Source organism: Marmota marmota, unplaced genomic scaffold (assembly GCF_001458135.2).
Source record: "Marmota marmota marmota unplaced genomic scaffold, marMar, whole genome shotgun sequence".
Taxonomy (NCBI): Eukaryota; Metazoa; Chordata; class Mammalia; order Rodentia; family Sciuridae; genus Marmota; species Marmota marmota.
In genome coordinates, this window is record NW_025999960.1 from 4,100,930 (window position 1) to 4,119,236 (window position 18,307).

Sequence of the window (18,307 nt, forward strand, 5' to 3'; positions counted from 1 at the left end):
TCAATACCATATTATGAATTATGTACTTTTGGGTTGACTTCCCAGAACTGCTGAATAAGAAAAGATGTTCCAATTTACTTTGAAATAACGGGAACATTGACTGTGCTGCAGTTATTTTAAATATGCACAGGCCCCACTGTGAATGGACTAAGCTCCTCCGTGGTACTGCATTGAAGGCACTCAGAGACTTTCTTTTTCATTGCAGGTAGAGCGTGAAAAGGCCATTCTTCTGGCTAATCTCCAGGAGTCACAGACACAGCTGGAACACACCAAGGGGGCGCTGACGGAGCAGCATGAGCGGGTGCACCGGCTCACAGAGCACGTCAACGCCATGAGGGGCTTGCAGAGCAGCAAGGAGCTCAAGTCTGAGCTGGATGGGGAGAAGGGCCGGGACTCAGGGGAGGAGGCCCATGACTATGAGGTGGACATCAACGGCTTAGAGATCCTCGAATGCAAATACAGAGTGGCAGTAACCGAGGTGATTGACTTGAAAGCAGAAATTAAGGCCTTAAAGGAGAAATATAATAAATCTGTAGAAAACTATACAGAAGAGAAGGCCAAGTATGAGAGTAAGATCCAAATGTATGATGAGCAGGTGACAAGCCTTGAGAAGAACACCAAGGAGAGTGGCGAGAAGATGGCCCACATGGAGAAGGAGTTGCAAAAGATGACCAGCATAGCCAACGAAAATCACAATACCCTTAATACAGCGCAGGATGAGCTAGTGACGTTTAGTGAGGAGCTAGCCCAGCTTTACCACCATGTCTGTCTGTGTAATAATGAAACTCCCAACAGGGTCATGCTGGACTACTATAGGCAAAGCAGAGTTACCCGCAGTGGCAGCCTGAAAGGGCCTGATGATCCCAGAGGACTTTTGTCTCCACGATTGGCCAGACGGGGTGTGTCGTCCCCAGTAGAAACAAGGACCTCATCTGAACCCGTTTCAAAAGAAAACACAGAGGCCAGCAAAGAACCAAGTCCAACTAAGACCCCAACCATCTCTCCTGTTATTACTGCCCCACCATCATCTCCGGTATTGGATACAAGTGATATCCGCAAAGAGCCAATGAACATCTACAACCTTAACGCCATAATCCGGGACCAAATCAAGCATCTGCAGAAAGCAGTGGACCGGTCCTTGCAACTGTCTCGTCAGAGAGCAGCGGCTCGGGAGTTGGCCCCCATGATTGATAAGGACAAGGAAGCCTTAATGGAAGAGATCCTCAAGCTCAAGTCCCTGCTGAGCACCAAACGGGAACAGATCGCCACGCTGAGGGCAGTGTTGAAAGCCAACAAACAGGTAATCTCCTTCCACTGGTGAAAGCATGCTAGTTGAAAACCTTCTTTACCAATTTCCTCCCGAATGTTGTTGAGTTTCCAGGACCATCAAGACAAGGATTCAGATTACTGGTCAATGGAGCAATAAGACAAAGTGCATCCTAGTGCCAGGTCAGAGTGTGATGTTATTTTTAAGTGAGTGAATGGATGAAATAGAGAGTAGTTGTGCCCAGTTAGTGGAGGAAGAGATGAGGAAGGTAAAATGACAATAGAAGGGAAGACCCAGCTGCAGATACACGACAGCAGTCCTGTGAGTGTGGAAGCAGGACATAGATAGTGGCAGAAGAGGCCGGCATGGCAGTTTACGACAACCAGAGAGATACGACAGGAGGGGCAGACACCTGGTGGGCAGCCAGGTCGTAAGGGAGTCTGGGTGCAGGCAGGTATAAAGGAGGTCTGAGAGCCACCAACCTGACCTCAACTTCAGAGACAGAGATTCCTCAAGGGCATGTAGCAAGATGGAAAATGGGTGTCTTGTCTTTAATCCTAGGCTTTGAGAAACAAGAGTATTAGATAAATGATCAAGTCATGGACTCAGGGATAAAGAACAAGACAGCAGCAGGCAGATTTTAGCAACAAATAGTTTGGAGCCCACATTAACAAGCAAACGATACAGAAGGAAATGGCGGTAGCGGTGGGGGAGAGGGGAGGGAGGAACTGGGGTTGTAGCTCAGTGGTAGGGTGTTGGCCTACCATGCATGGGTCCCTGGGTTCAATTCCCAGCACTGCAAAAAATATAAATAAAATAAAAATAAAAAGAACAATGGAGAGAGAGAGAATGAACTCTAGCTCCATCAGTGACTATATATCTGAAACTTAGGTTTAGATGGGTATTAATTCATGGTTCAAAATCACACTAGACAAGATTTACACACTCTTTACCCTGAGCACAATATCCTGAGGTCATTCTTGGTTGAGTCCTTCAGATAACTTCTCTGATTTATTACATAAAGTTTGAATATTAACCAACCTAGAAAACTAGGCCAATGAAAATGTCAAGAGATTTGACTGAAACAATAAGGTTGGTTGATAAGCCAAGAGAGAACTAATTTTTGAGCCAGCATTCATTGACTTTACATATAAGTTATGGGAGATAGTAAGTAAGGATGCAAAAATAAATGACTAATAATCTAGTACAAATTGAACACATGCCTGTAACTACAGGCTGGAACACGTGGAACACTCTACAGTGGTATAAACAGTGCCATAGAAATTAGAGAAGAACAAAGCATGCCTAGCTGAATTTGATTTTCACAGTGCTGTGTGGTACATTTGCATTACATCAGAGTCACAGCCTGTGTAGGCTCAGTAAATCCAATGAAAACACATTTCTAGCCCATTAAAACAACAGTGGGCCTATTACCATGATGCTTATGCGCATAAATAGCTTCAAGTATCAACAGATAACATCATCATATTTAGACATTGTGAAATGTTAATTATTGAGACTAAGGTGAGAATTCTGTGGTTTAGGGGAAAAAGGAAATCATCTTATTTTGAGGTAGGCATTCTGTATTCTCAGTGAAAATTTTTTTTTCTTTAGGGGTGCTGGGAATCAAATCCAGGGCCTTGCACATGCTAGGCAAGTGCCCTACCACCAACCTACATCCTAGCCTATCTATGAATCTTTTATTATACTTTAAGATTTTTTTTTCAGAGGCACGGTGTCTTCTGACGCAATAATTTAGTTATGAAGCATCATTTATGTACTAGACTGTGTTAGATGTGAACATTCAAATAAGACTAATATATGGTTTCTGCTTGCCAGAAGAGGACTCACAGCCCCCTGGGAATGGCAGAATACAACAGATAATTATAGTTTGATGTTACATGTGCTGTAATCTAAGTTATGGGAACATGGCAGAGGAAGTCAACAATGTTTCTTAGAGGAGTTGGAAAAGACTTCACAGAACAATTCTTGAGTTTTTTTTTTCTTTTGTTCTTAAAGGATAAGAAATTGTTTTCCCAGGGGAAGAGGAAATAATTCCAGACAAACGAACATTAGGTACAGTGGGACAAGTGACAAAACAGGATAATGTATTGAGGGAATGTTTGTGATGGTCTCTGTGAATGAGAATAAGTATTTTTTTTTTTACAAAGTTAACTTTGAAGTATGAGAAGAAAGTGAATGTAGATATCAACAAATCTACTAATGGGGTTTGATGGTTTAAATTAATTCTGAAAAAGTTTTACATAGTCTGTGGACAAACAAATCTGCAAATAAAACAGTCTTTGGGGGCATTTCTTACAAATAATAAATGAGTTCTTACTTCTATTTCAGATCCAACGGCCTGTCATCCCCCTTTTTTTCTCCCCTTAGAAACTGACTATGTGACTCCATGTGCCTACAAATTCCTTACACCTACATTCGCATGACTTAAATTTAATCATCTGTTTTAAATGAATATGTGTGTAAACTTTTTGAAAAACCAAACAATTACTTAGAGATGTAGCTCAGTGTTAGAATACTTACCTAGCACGTGTGAGTCCTGGATTTGATCCTTAGTACCTTAAAAAGAGTGAGAGAGGGAAAAAAAAAAAAACTGACATTTTTCCCCAGGCCAATTTATTCTGGATAGTTTTCTGAATTTATAATATTTCTGAAGATTCCATTGAACATTAGCTTTACAGAACATACAGAACTGTTATTTGCGTAACTTGTCATTTAAATCTGAATTTAAATACAGAGTCAAAACCAATAAGAAACTAACTTGGAATCAGATACTAATGAAATACCTCATCTTGATATTAGTTTAATTAAAAATGAATTCATCCATTTCTATTGAAGTTGACACTTTGCGTAAGAAAGTTGAAACTGTGCATTTCAAGCACAGAAATATAATGGTAGTCTCCCTGGGAAATCCCATTAGTAATGGGGTTTCCAGTAGTATTGATATTTTTTCATACTCTGAAAAGTTGCAGTTTAGAGTCTGTAAAAATAGTGCGTTTCCAGTTTGACTTCAAAATGCATGCCATGTGCCATGTGCCATGCTTCCATTTGACTTCCCAATGCCATGAGCTGTGCATGTCCCTAAATATTCACTGATTTTATGCACTGGATTCAGTTATTGTGTTTTTACTTTCTACTGTGCCAGGCTAGCTCTTGGTTTGAAACACTACTAATTCTAGAAACTTCAGATAATCCCAAACCCAAACAAATATTTTAACAACTTCTACATTTTGGAGTTTCTGCTTTCTTGGAGATTATGAATAATTTAACTATAACCCACTGGTTCTTCGTTATTTCTTTTCCTTAAACATAAGAACATCGGCTTACAGTTTATCATATACTCATGTTATAAATTACAATGGTCTTTTATTCCGTGTTTTAAGCCCACAGGGAACACAGAGAACACAAAAGTGAGTCCTAACATATTTCAGTTGGAAACTTCGCTCCTTTACTAACTCCTTAATAAAATCCTTCTTATGTAAGGTTTCATTTTGGCTCTCTCCATGTCTGAAATTCCTATACCTTCAACAATATACATGAAGTATTTATTGGACTACAGCCAATTTTTTAGGTCTTGATACTGACTGGCCTATGGTTGGCTTCTAAGGCAGTTAAACCACATTATCAATTCACACCAGGTTTTTGGTTTTGTTTTGCTTTTTCTTGTTGTTGTTTTGGTTTATGTGGGGTTTTGTTTGTTTATTTGGGCAGTACTGGCGACTGAACCCAGAGCCTCGTGTGTGTGTGTGTGTGTGTGTGTGTGTGTGTGTCTCAAGCATTCTACCCCTGAGCTCCGTCCCCAGCCCTCTCACAACTCATTTTGACACTAAAGAAAATCTTTGCTATGTCCAACGTATATACATATGCTTATGTGAAATCTAACCAAGTCAATTTCACTTTCCATTTATGAGAGAAATAATAGACCCAGCATGAATAACTGTGTATGACAGATGTTCCTGATATGAACAGGGTGAGCATTGTGATTTTTCTGCTTCAGACAGCTGAGGTGGCCCTAGCTAATCTGAAGAACAAATATGAGAATGAAAAAGCAATGGTGACAGAAACGATGACGAAACTGAGGAATGAACTGAAGGCTTTGAAAGAAGATGCAGCCACTTTCTCATCCCTGAGAGCAATGTTTGCAACAAGGTAACTGGTTTTCTTCCTAAAATTGTGGTCCACGCCAGAAAGACTAGAGCACTCACAAGTGAGTCTCTGTGCATCTTGAGCGTATTGGATTGTGGTCTAGGACAGAGATTCCGCTCTGACAAATATAAGGCTCACTTCCAGAGTCCTCTACTGGACACAATGGATCAAACAATTCTATTACATAAATATTTTTTCCAGCCACTTGGGAGGCCGAGGCAGGAGGATCACTTGAGCCCAGCAGCTCAAGACCAATTTGGATAACACAGCCAGACACTGTCTCAAAATCAAGTAAACAAAAAATTAATTTAATAACCTTTTTCTATACCTTATATGCTCAAAAGAATTAGGTATTGGGCAGAGATGGGGAATACTGGGAAAAGAACCCAGGGCTTCACACATGCTAGGCAAAGACTCTACCATTAAGCTACAGCCCAATCCCATATATTAGATTTTTTTTTAAGTTTCCCATAAGGGAAAAAAATACTTCTTAAAATAGCTAAATATTATCATTACTAAAATATATTCTTATGACTAAAGTACATAAAAGTACATTAAGGTGCTTCCTGATACTGTCATAATGAAGACTAGTATTCATCAAATCAGCTAATACTTACACTTTAATACACTGTGAATTAAATTGTATTTATATTATTTCTAAAACGTAATTGTGTATATCACTGACTTTTTCACATTGCCCAACTAATTATACAAATATTACTTTCTATCTCCCCCCCACACACACACACACCAGTTTTATTATGAGGAAATGCTTTTTAAAAAAAATTTGAAATAATTAATTAAGAATATTCTGGAAACTCAAAGAGTGAAGGGTTGTATGTTTTCTCTCATATGTGGAAGCTAGAGAGGAAAAAGGAAAAAGAAAGGTTACATTTTTTACGACTCTCAAGATCGGGGCCACCATCTATAGCCACTTTGATGTGGCCAGATCACTGAAAGTGACCAGCAGAGCCTTACCAATCAGGAGAGGAAAATGCTGGTCACATGGCGTGGCGGCCTCCCACACACAGAGATGTACAATCATCGCCAGAGACCATTTTCAAACACTTTTATTACCCCAAAAAGAAACCCCATATCTATTAGCATTCACTCCCCATTCTTCCTAGTGGTGTAACCATCATCTCTTCTCTGACACTGTAGATTTGCTTCTTCTGGACATTTCATATAAATAAAAAATAATTTAATTGTGAAAAAAATAAAGTTATTATGTCTACCTAAAACTAAAAAATAAATATTAAAAAAAAAAAACTGAAGGGAGATGAGTAGACTAGAGGAAAGGGACTAGGGAAGGGAAAAGGGAAATACTTAGGAGTGATATTGTCCAAATTATATTGTTATATCGTATGCATAGACCAATCTGTAACATGAAGTCCCACCATTATGTCCAACTATAATGTACCTATTTTTAAAACGTGGGGAAAAAAATAATGTACTAGGCTGGGATGTGGCTCTGGGGTAGGGCACTTGCCTATCATGCCCAAGGGCCTGGGTTCCATCCTCAGTACTACAATAATGATTATTATTACATGTAATGATTTGAGGGTTTTAAAAATCTGGAGATCCTCAATATACTGTTGAAATACCTTTTTTGTTGTCACAAAGCAGTCCCCTCCCTCAACAAAAAGCACCAACTATATATATCTTCTCTGATACAAATTTGGTGCAAAATTCACAAAGCATAACTTTGACTTTATTTGCATACTCATAAAATGATTTACATGTAGCTGATGTAATTTTTAAAAAAATGTCTTGGGCTTTATAGGAGTCCCCAGGATCTGTGCAGCTTGCTTTGTAATTTGGGAAAGAAAAGGCTCAAGGTCATATGTGATTGAATCTCTGGGAAATGACAGTCAGAAGGGACCTGAGGGACCACAGGGGTGGAGAGGAACTGGCTTCTGGGGCCCAGAGCACAGTGGTATTTGGAAAGTAGAAGATGTATACCTCTGACCACTATGAGGGATAGGATAGAGAATGGGAATGGTCCCCTCTCCAATGCAAGAAATCAAGTTTATGTTTAGAATCAAGAGAACATAAATTTGTTCTTTGGGAAAGAAATTGAAAACATTTTAAAAGGTCATTTGAAGTCTCCATATATGAGTGAATGGCCTGTATCCCTCATTAATTCATTTTCACAGTCATTTATTTTTTCAGATACAGTAACTGCCTAATGCTATATGTTTAAAATGTTGTTATCTAGCAGTGAAGATTAATCCAGGTCCTGAAATTTGCTTGGTATTTTACTAAAATCTGATTTTTCTTATGATCTACATGTCCCCGCTGATTCCTGACATTCAATGATAAAGAGAATGGCACCCCCTTGATTTCAAGTATTTTACCACAGAGCCTGTTTTCTTCTTTAAAATACCCCAGGCTTGTGCTAATTTCAAAGTTTGTATAATGCGTCTTGGATAACTCCAAGATGGTCCTTAACCATCTGCTGGTGCATGCAGAGGAATTGTTATTAATATCTTAATGGGTAAGTAAAGAGCAGAATCTCGGAATAAGTTTTTTTTCCCACACTGCCTCTTTCTTCCAAATGCATATGGATGGGCTCAGGTTTCGCATTTGGTGGGGAAATAAATCACTGAGCTTACCTTCATGCTTAGTGCAAGCATGAAGCTGAATGAAGATGCTCCTGACAACTGGCTCTACCTCCATCAAACCTTGTGCAGGTTTTCTTTGACAACTCTCTGCACTCTCATCTGGTAGAGAAATCATTGAAAACACCATTTCCTAATTCAGAGAAATCACCCATATTGAAAACAGTGCCAGCTGTGATCTGTACTAAATTAAAATAAAACCTATAAATAGAGATAAAGAAGCAAATAGTTCCTTCACTAACATTATTATTTTTTCGGATGCCACAGACATAACCCATAACAAACTTGTCATGTTCCTGCAAAGAAGACAAATGTTATACAGCAGAAAGAGCCATTGTAACACATCTAAGGTATTCTGGACATGTGAGACTGTACAATACGACCAAAATGCAGCCCCCCAAAAAACTCTGTCCTTGGGATTCATGATGCCTATTCAGAGTGCTCCCATATGTACCCTATTGTGTGGGTTAGTGAACATGCTCTATTATTTCCTATTACTATAGGTTATCTCCATTCTGTTGATAGGAAGACCAGGATTCTATATATCTAAATTCTAGTCAAATTCATTTCAGTAGTTTTTCTCTTATCCATGAGAGATATAGTCCAAGACCCCCCAAAACTACTGATCATACAAAACCCTATGTAGTGGTTTTTTTCCTATACCTGTTACAAGGTTTAAGTTATAAATTAGGCACAATGATAATTAACAATAATAAAATAGAATGATTATAACAATAATAAAAAGTTATGTGCCCTGTTTTTTTTCCTATACATAACTAAAGGGAGGGCGGGATAACCAGAAGATGTTATTGGCCTTAGAAATGGTTACTATATATATAAAATGTACCTGTGATAAAGTTTAAGTTATAAAATAGGCACAGCAAAAGATTAACAATAATAAATAATATAACAATTATAACAGTATAGAGTAATAAAATCTTGAGAATGAAATTTTGAGCCAGGTGTAGTGGTACTTGCCTATACTTATAGTGACTCTGGAGGCTGGGGCAAGAGGATCTCAAGTTTGAGGTCAGCCTCAGCAATTTAGTGAGACCCCGTCTCAAAATAAAAAATGAAAAAAGATTGGGGATGTAGTTTGGTGGTAAAGTGCCCCTGGGTCCAATCCCCAGTGCCACAAATAAAAATAAGATAAAAGAAAAATCTTTTGAGTCAAGACAAATAAAATTTTGGGACCACAGATGATCTCAGGTAACTGAAACTGTGGGGAAATGAAATTACGATTAAGGGAGGAGTATTGTACTTTCCAATTTGAGTTGCACTTCAGTTTCCCCAAGATGTCCCCCTCACCACCTTTCTGTTTGGGTTCCAGATGTGATGAATATGTCACACAGTTGGATGAGATGCAGAGACAGTTAGCAGCCGCAGAGGATGAGAAGAAGACTCTAAACACTTTGTTACGAATGGCTATCCAGCAAAAACTCGCCCTGACCCAGCGGCTGGAGGACTTAGAGTTTGACCATGAGCAGTCCCGTCGCAGCAAAGGCAAACTTGGAAAGAGCAAGATCGGCAGCCCTAAAGTAAGTGGGGAGGCATCAGTCACCGTGCCCACCATAGACACTTACCTCCTGCATAGTCAGGGCCCACAGACACCCACCATTCGGGTCAGCAGTGGCACTCAGAGGAAAAGGTATGCATGCAGCGATCTTCATAGTATGGTGCAGTGGCCAGATTTTAGTTAACTGCAAAAATTAATGTGCTCTTGTTGTGGTGGCTGGAGGAGGGGAAGGAGAAGGAAAAATGGGAGCTGCTATAGATGGGCTTTGCAAATATTGGTCTTCCCAGATCAAAACTTTGTGATAATCGTGCTACTATATTCCTTTCTGCCCCCATCCCCACCGCTTTGACCATAAAATAATTTTCAAAGTGTCTGTTCATATTTTTGCTGCTCTTTGTATGCATATATGCCTCTCCCTTACCTCCAACTGGAAAATTGGTAAAGGTGGATAATGAGAATGAAGCTGTGTTCTACTTGGATTATAAGTCATTGTACCTCTGGAAATGGTGCTATTTACCAGCTTCTCTTTAACGGGGCAAGGATATGAATATGTTCTCTTAAGGGAACTTTTGTCCATATGACCCAAACTGATGACTGAAAGGGCATGCCTGTATTTAGGTAAAAACGGAATGGAATACATATACTCCTTTCCTTTAAAAGCAAGTTTTTGTGCTCTTTCAGTTGGCATGTGAATATTTCACTGAGAAACCACTTGTAAGGTTTTGGGTGGCCTGATTTCATGATGTTTTCCCCCCAAGTCCTGGTTATTGAGTTACATACCTGGTGTTGTCTGTTAATATAGTAAAACTTTCTATTTTTAGCTTTTGTTTAAGAATCAAATAATACATATATTTTCTATTTGAGGTTCAAACTTACTAACTGTAATAAATCTCTTTTCCAGTTTATCCAAAACAGTTTCCAAATAGGGTTGTATCCTGGTGTGGAAACTAAAACAATTAGCAAAAAATAAAAAATCTTGATTTACATATTAAAACAATTAAATGCCAATATAAATAATGTTGTCACTGGTGAGGCGTTGAAAGGTAATTAAAGTAAAACTTTTTTGTTTCCTATATGTATTTTTCTTGGATCTCCTGCAAGACAATTTTCACCTTCCCTTTGTGATCAGAGCCGTCCCAGGACTTCAGGGGCTTCCTACCTACAGAATTTATTAAGAGTTCCCCCTGATCCCACCTCCACAGAATCATTTCTTCTGAAGGGCCCCCCTTCCATGAGTGAATTCATCCAAGGGCACCGGCTCAGCAAGGAAAAAAGGTTAACCGTGGCTCCACCAGGTAAACATTTTTTCCTTGGGTGCATGTGATGCAAATGTCTAGTTGAATAGACGACTCTCCCCTTCCAGCCGCTCAACGCGCTCCCCCATCCACAGAGCCTAACTCTGAGGGACTTTGAGGATGTGTGAATTCCCAGCACTGAAGTAAAGATTCCTCTGCACTTAGCTTCCTGTCTCCTCCTTGACCACAGCCAGACATTGTTCCTGAGACAACTCTAGGGACTTCCTTCCAGCAGCCAAGGATGGAAATGAGAGCTGGAAGGAATGGGAGAGGGAAAGGGAGATTAGCCAGATGTGCACAGCAGGGCACACACCTGAATCCTCTCTGCAGTTTGGTCGTTCGTGGCGATTCCATCTGGGTCAGATTTTGAGTTTGGCTCTTACCACGTTTAATGTAATTTCACCCCAGAGCCATGTTTATGTTATGGCTTTTGAACCAATTCCTTTTGTAGTGACTCAGAATGTCTCCTCAGTTATTATACAGAAAATTAAAGTGAACTCCATGAAGGCTTTGCTCCTCAGGAACATTTAGGTATTAGTATAAGGTTCTTGTCATTTGTAAGCCCTTAATTTATGCTTACCAATATGCTCACAATTTACTTTAACATTTCTGTTTTTTTAAAAAAATCTTTCCTATGAAAAGGCCTAAATCAAAAGCATGATTTATGGCAAATAAAGAAAATGTGACTCTGGCAAATAAAGATCATCCTTTTGCAAAACCCTTGCATGCTCAGTATAAATTAGAGATGGCCAACAGGAAGCCCATGAAAGAAAATAAGCCCAAGGGCAGCTATTATTTGTCTATTACAGGGAACCAAAAATTAAAACAAATTCAAGTTGGTTGTCAGCAGTTAGAAACTCAGGGATTTCATATGAACACCTGTTATTTCTGGCCTCTTTTGAATGATTCTGGATATCTGGCAGCCCTTGGTCTGCATTCATGCATGTCAACAACCTGTTGGAGCTCAGCAGTGGCTGCTGTCGTTAGACAGGGAAAGCCTGGCACTTGGTCACATCACTCCCTATGACCGACATAGCCTGCTCTACCTTTTCTGTTACCTTCTGGCCTCTACTGTAGCCTCTGAGTTTGCCACCTTTGTGAGAGTTTTGTCTGTCTGTCTGTCTGTCTGTTTTAATTTATTTCAGTTTTACTTCCTACCCAATTTACTTCAATTTTACCTTAATTCCTTTTTGGAAACCTCAGCCTTTGAATCTCTAATATTTTTCTTATCTGATTCATTTAATCAGCCTACTGATTGGGATTAAGAGATGTACTATAATGATTTATATCACATGTTCTACATTCTAAGAATGTTAAGGAAATGTTGAGGAAATCAGTAATGGGGTAACAGCCCAGATGCACAGGTACACACACAAAAGTAACCCTTCCAATGGTTACTTCTACTTTTATAACTCATTTTCTAATTTTTTAGACACCTTTGGAAGGTACCTTGAAGTATTCTGTGAACCACCAAAGGGGTAATGATATGCCAGGGCACCTAACTTGGGTAAAACCCACAAAAGCCTTCTTTTAAGTGTTACAAATGGATTTAGTAACACTGTCTACTCGAATTTAGAAAATAAATGGTATGATTAATAAGAAACTCCTGTTGCATTTCACTTTAAAAGGTGGTGTAGCAATAAGATTAAAAATTAATAAAATCTAACAATAGCTATTTTCATTTTTGTATGACTGCTTGGTTCTTGTGTACATGAATATATATTTTACATCATTATCATTACATCATGGAAGTCATTAATATTACATCATTAACATTTCCATGTTGCTACTTGGTCATTGTTATTTTTAAGGTTATTGTATCTTAAATTTTATTTCAGATGTTGTTATTGTATTAGTCACTCCTTCCCCTGGGGTTGTCCACTGGAATGGTATTTCCATTATATGGTATATTATTGAATGCTGCTGGGAATAGCTTCATATGTTCAACAACTCATGTATTCGATTTTTTCTCAAGAGTGAAATCATGGGTTAGAAGTTGAACATCTTTGTGGCTTTTGCTACATTTTGATGTTGTCAAAAGGGTATATCAGTGTGCAGACTGCCCCACAAAGCATTTTCCCCTTCTGCTAAATCTTTCTCCTACTTTATACACAACTGTAAATATCTTCAGCTCTAAGACCACTGAGCTTATGTGAATTAAAATGCCATTATTTTTCTTAAATTCTTTAGTTTTGAGTAACCAGAAGATGTTATTGGCCTAAGAAATGGTTACTATATATAAGATTATAACTCAGAATCATCACTAGACAAAAAAATCACTTTAATAATAACTTACTAGTAAATTTTATATTTCTAACCATTTATTTGAAGTTAAAATAATAGAAGAGGAAAAGAAGTAAAGCTCTTATAGCCTGCAGATCTTTCAATTATATATCATGGAATCAATTAGATTAATTCTTAACAAATTATCATTAGATCAATCAACAATAATTTCTAAAAGATCTCGAATAAATCAATTACTATAGAAATTGATTGACACACCAAACAAACTAGCTCCTAAAAATACCAGCATTATTGATAACATATATTACTTTTCCTAGGCTGAACTACAGTGGGTAAAATATATTGAATGTTGTTTAGAACGCTTTTACTATATAAAATATTTTCATTATGCCAAAAATGGGGAACTATGTCATGTTTATGACCAATCCTATGTTCTATGCAAGCAATATCTTAAACCTCTAAGTAATAATAGATTTTGAGATTTTTTTTATTCATGAGTTTAATATAAATTGTTGATTATTATAAAATTTGCTGGCTGGTATCAACCATTTTTAATGTACAATTCCCTGTTCATTTTTCAGAATGTTTTTGTTAAATATTGTTTTCTAAAATACATATTAAATATATATTTTAGGCAATTTAAATTATTTAAATGAGCAGATACATCAACATTGTTTTCCTTTTGAGGATCATTGAAATAATTATATCAATAAGTTAATTATATTAGTTTAGTTTGTCTTTTTTTTTTTAAACGTGGAACATAAAATGTTTTTACCCTAAGAAGTACTTTTAAATAGATTTCATTTCTATGAGATGATCAACAAAAAACTCAGTCCTCTTGAAAACACAGTTTTTCAATTCTGAAGAATAAGAATCCACTCTAGGGTAGAACATTGATTTATAATATTAGTTTTACACTAGTTGATTAGTGCATTGTACTAATTGATTTGTTACTTTAATACAACCTTTTGGGGGAAACTTTTGGCCCTTGCCTCTGAATTTGGTTCTGCTGAGTCATTCACTGAAATTCCAGAGTTTTCTGCTCATGACTATTGACTTATTCTTGACATTATCCTTATCCTGCCACACAAACTCCCGAGTCCTCTTACTCCTGTTAATTTTTACAGTTTCAATTACCAGCTCATCTGAGAAGTGCCTTCCAGCGTTGATGAACTTGAATCAAAAGGGACCTTGTTATCATCAAGAATTTATAATCAGGCAGCAGATTGCATATCTTCATAAACTTGTTGCTATTTTGTAGCCAACATTTTATCTTGATGTTATAACTGCCTAGGCTTATATAATGATAGTAATAATGATAACAACAACAACAATATCATCTTACCATTTAATCAGTAATTAAAATCTGTCTATCAGAATATGTAAAAGGAATCCATGTAATTCACAGGCAAGAGATGTTCTTTCTGTAGTAAAGATCTGATTGCAGCATTTGTACAAGATAAATAAGAAATTTCAAACCTGAAAAAGCAACTTTGGCATTTTCTTAAAGTACTATCCTAAATAATTTGCTCTTTAAATCATTACTGAACTGGTGTTAAGAGAATTACATTGCCTTGAAATCTGAAATTTTTCTATAATATTTTAGACTTTGCTGATTTTAAAAACAACTCAGAGAAATGTGTTGACCTTAGATTCATAATCCTTTTAGAATCTGTAGTCAAGTAGGGCATGATGCTGCACGCCTATGATCCCAGTGACTTAGGAGGCTGAGACAACTGGATGACAAGTTTGAGGCCAGCCTTGGTAACTTAATGACACCCTGTCTCAAATTTTTAAATTTTAAAAAGGGATGGGGATGCAGTTCGGTGGTAAAGCATTCTTGGGTTCAATCCCAGTACTTAAAAAAAAAATTCATAGTCAACATACCAACAAGCATGTTCATAGTAAAAATTGCTTTTACATTTCACTACATTCAAATAAGTAAACAATTTTCTGTTTGTATTGCAAAGCTTGTGTTCTTAAGCTTATACCAAAACCACATTTTTTTCATTAAACCATTTGCTTATTTGCTCATTCACTTATTCATCAAATATAACAAAACGTATTGAGTACCTATTATGTGTCAGGCACTTTTCTTGGGTCTTGATATACAATGATATTCAAATGAAACAATTCTATTCTTCAGGAAACTCACAGCCTGGTAGGGGATGAAGGCATGCAAATAAGTAATGGAGTTAACAGATGTTCCTGGAATAAATGAAGGAGTTAGGTTAAGCACAGCCTTCTAAAAGTGAGGCAAATGCTGACCATGAATGAAGATTAGATGTTGATAGGCAGAAGGCAGAGGTGCAGGGGTGGGTAATGAGGAGACCTTTCTAGGAAGGAAAGTCAACTTGTACAAAGGCCATCAGCTTGAGGGGTAGAACCTAAGTCAAGACTTGGAAATGAGACTGGAAAAGTGGGCAGGGACTGGTAATCAGGTTAGTGCAAGCAGACTTTACACCACTGAGCTCACCTAACAGTTACGAATAGGATCAGATGTCCATTATATGAAACCATCCTGACAGCAAGGTGAAATGGATTAGGTATGGGTAACGTCTCAGATAAAGAAGCAGGTATGGAAACTGATAGAATGTGCAAATGAAAGAGGGTGTTGACCAGAATCAAAACTGAGAGAAACATTTGTACGTGTGTGAAGTTTTAAAAGTCCAGCCTGTGTGTGAAATCCAGCATGTCCTGTGTGCACACAGCCTGCTCTTACCACCTTCTTCATCTTCCCATGTGGAAAGAGCTCAGCGAATGCTATTTGAATTTACCTCCTGAACTAATGGCCCTAGTAGTTTTTTTTTTTTAATAAGTTATATTTTTCTATAGAGGCTTTCCTATTTATGTCTCTTCCAGGTCTTCATATCACTATCCTTTCTTTTTCTACAGTATTTAATTCTTAAAATAGTTTAAGTGCGCAGGATCTGCTAAAACCTGTGATCATGTGGGAATGGGGGCTACCGGGGTGGAACCCAGGACCTTCAGTGTGCTAGGCAAGTGCTCTACCACTGAGCTACACTTCCAGCCTGTAATCAGCCTGTAATCCAGCCTCCACACAGTTCTTCCTTGTGGAGGAAGGCTTAGGCATTACCTGACGCTAGAGCATGTTGTCTTTATTTGGAGATCTGCTATTAACAAAAGTTAATTCAAAAATATTCATTCAGGGATGGGGATGTAGCCCAGTGGTAAAGCACTTTCCTAGCATCCGTGAAAACCCAGCACCACAAAAAAATATATATTTTTTTAAAATAAAATAAATAATTCAGAAGATTACCAAACACATGTTGAAAAATACATTTTCTTCTATCTTGTCCCACGGTAGTATGCAATTAGAAATTGGTTCAGATTTCCAAATTTAAGGGAATCATAAATGCTGCAGGAGGTTTTTTTCTTCCTTTTGGGAGGTTTAACCATGATTCTTTTTATAGTCGAAATATACAAAATCTTGAATCTCTTAATTTTTTTCAATATTCAAGTGGTAATTTTATTTTTATAGGAAATCTTTTAGAATGATCTTGAATTAGAGTCTGCATTGTTAAGGATATTGTCTGAGAGCTGTGTCTCATTGTTAGATTTCATTTGTCACTGTACATGACAGGCACCTAATAGAAAACTGAAAAATACAGGAATTTATCTAATTTTTCCCAACTAGCTCTACTTTTGCTTTGTTTAGATAAATACCACATAGCCTCAAATTTAGCCCAGTGTTCTTGATTTTTATAAATGGTTTCATAAAAAATATTTTGGACTTTTAAGATTTCTGCTCTTTTATTTTCTCTTGCAAAGGTTATAAGCTCTATGTATTATATGTAGCAGTTTTGCTGTTGTGTACATAAGTGCAAACATTAAAGAAGCCTTTGTCTACACTAGGGAGAACTAGCTGCTGCCTCACTGTGGGCCAATGCAGACAGCAAAGAGGTTAGCATCAGATTCCTGGATGAGTCCTAAGCTCCTGTGGATAGGAACCTCCTTGGCCTTTGAAACAGAGGATCTTGCCCAGTACCTGGGCCTTCAGTTTGTTCCATAATTGATCATTAGTCCAAATTTCCTACAATATCAGAAAATAAATGCTTTATTGTAGTGTGTCTTCCACATGTGTGGTTCTCTTACTGTATTGGTTTATTGATAGTATATTTGAGATGCAGTTTACTATAGTTGTTGCAGTGAAATCTACCTAACAATTGCATTTGGAAAATTTCCAAGTGAATTATTCATTTCCAAGTGAATTATTCATTTGTCTCCTTATTATTCAAATTATTATTCAAATTATTCATTTGTCTCCTTATTTAAGCCATTTTGAATTGTCTTTATTTGGTTGCTTTAACATATGCACACCTAAAAATCAAGGCAAAGATAAGCAAATATCCACTTTAGATGGTAACATTTGTGACCATGTAGTACAAAGTACTGTAGAAAGGTATATGTAAATATATCAGCTTCCCTTGTTTTTATTTTATTCCTTTTTTATGTTAGAGTTTTTAAGTATACTTTTCAATAGTTAATTATGTTTCAAAATTCAAAAAGTACAAAATATTATACAAACAAAAGTAGACCTCTGCCACAACTGTGCCTGCTCAACCTTTTCTATCCTTATAGAAATACATTCTGTGGGCTGGGGTTGTGGCATGTGCGAGGCCCTGGGTTCGATCCTCAGCAGCAAAATAAATAAATAAAGGTATTGTGTCCAACTACAACTAAAAAAATAAATAAATACTTAAAAGAAATACATTCTGTACATATGTAAGTGAACATACATATATAAACACATTTTATATATGTATTAACAACATTGGCACGTTTTATATATGTACTAACTTTGGCACATCCACCAACATTATGCATGCTATTTTTTTCACCTAATGTACCTTAACTCTTCTTTCATATCAACCCATCTTTTTATTTTTAATCAGAAGAAATTACACAGGGGAAGGAAGATAAGCTTGAATTCTTTAAGAAAACTTAAAATATAAGCCAGGCACCATGCTGCACTCCTATAATCCCAGAAATTCTAGAGACTGAGACATGAGGATCACAGTTTTGAGGATAGCATGGGCAATTTAGCAAGATCTTGTCTCAAAATAAAATTAAAAAGGACTGGGGATATGGCTCGGTCGTAGAGTGCCCCTGGGTTCAGTCCTCAGTAATATCAAAATAATAAAATAAAACACCTTGAAATGTTTCCACGTGTAGA

The 18,307-nt window shown here is 37.3% G+C and overlaps 1 protein-coding gene across 5 annotated transcripts in view; it reads left to right on the plus strand.

Moving 5' to 3' along the window:
* Bicd1 (BICD cargo adaptor 1) overlaps positions 1–18,307 on the plus strand; it is a 230,738-nt gene that overhangs the window by 184,596 nt on the left and 27,835 nt on the right. For 2 of the 5 annotated variants that reach the window (XM_048802507.1, XM_048802508.1), the window contains exons 5-8: positions 206–1,300; positions 5,286–5,437; positions 9,386–9,703; positions 10,673–10,866. In XM_048802507.1, the coding sequence (XP_048658464.1) occupies positions 206–1,300; positions 5,286–5,437; positions 9,386–9,703; positions 10,673–10,866 (1,759 nt within the window). Of the gene's footprint in view, positions 1–205; positions 1,301–5,285; positions 5,438–9,385; positions 9,704–10,672; positions 10,867–18,307 lie in introns of those variants that run through there. The other 3 variants (XM_048802509.1, XM_048802511.1, XM_048802510.1) reach the window with 2 other exon arrangements.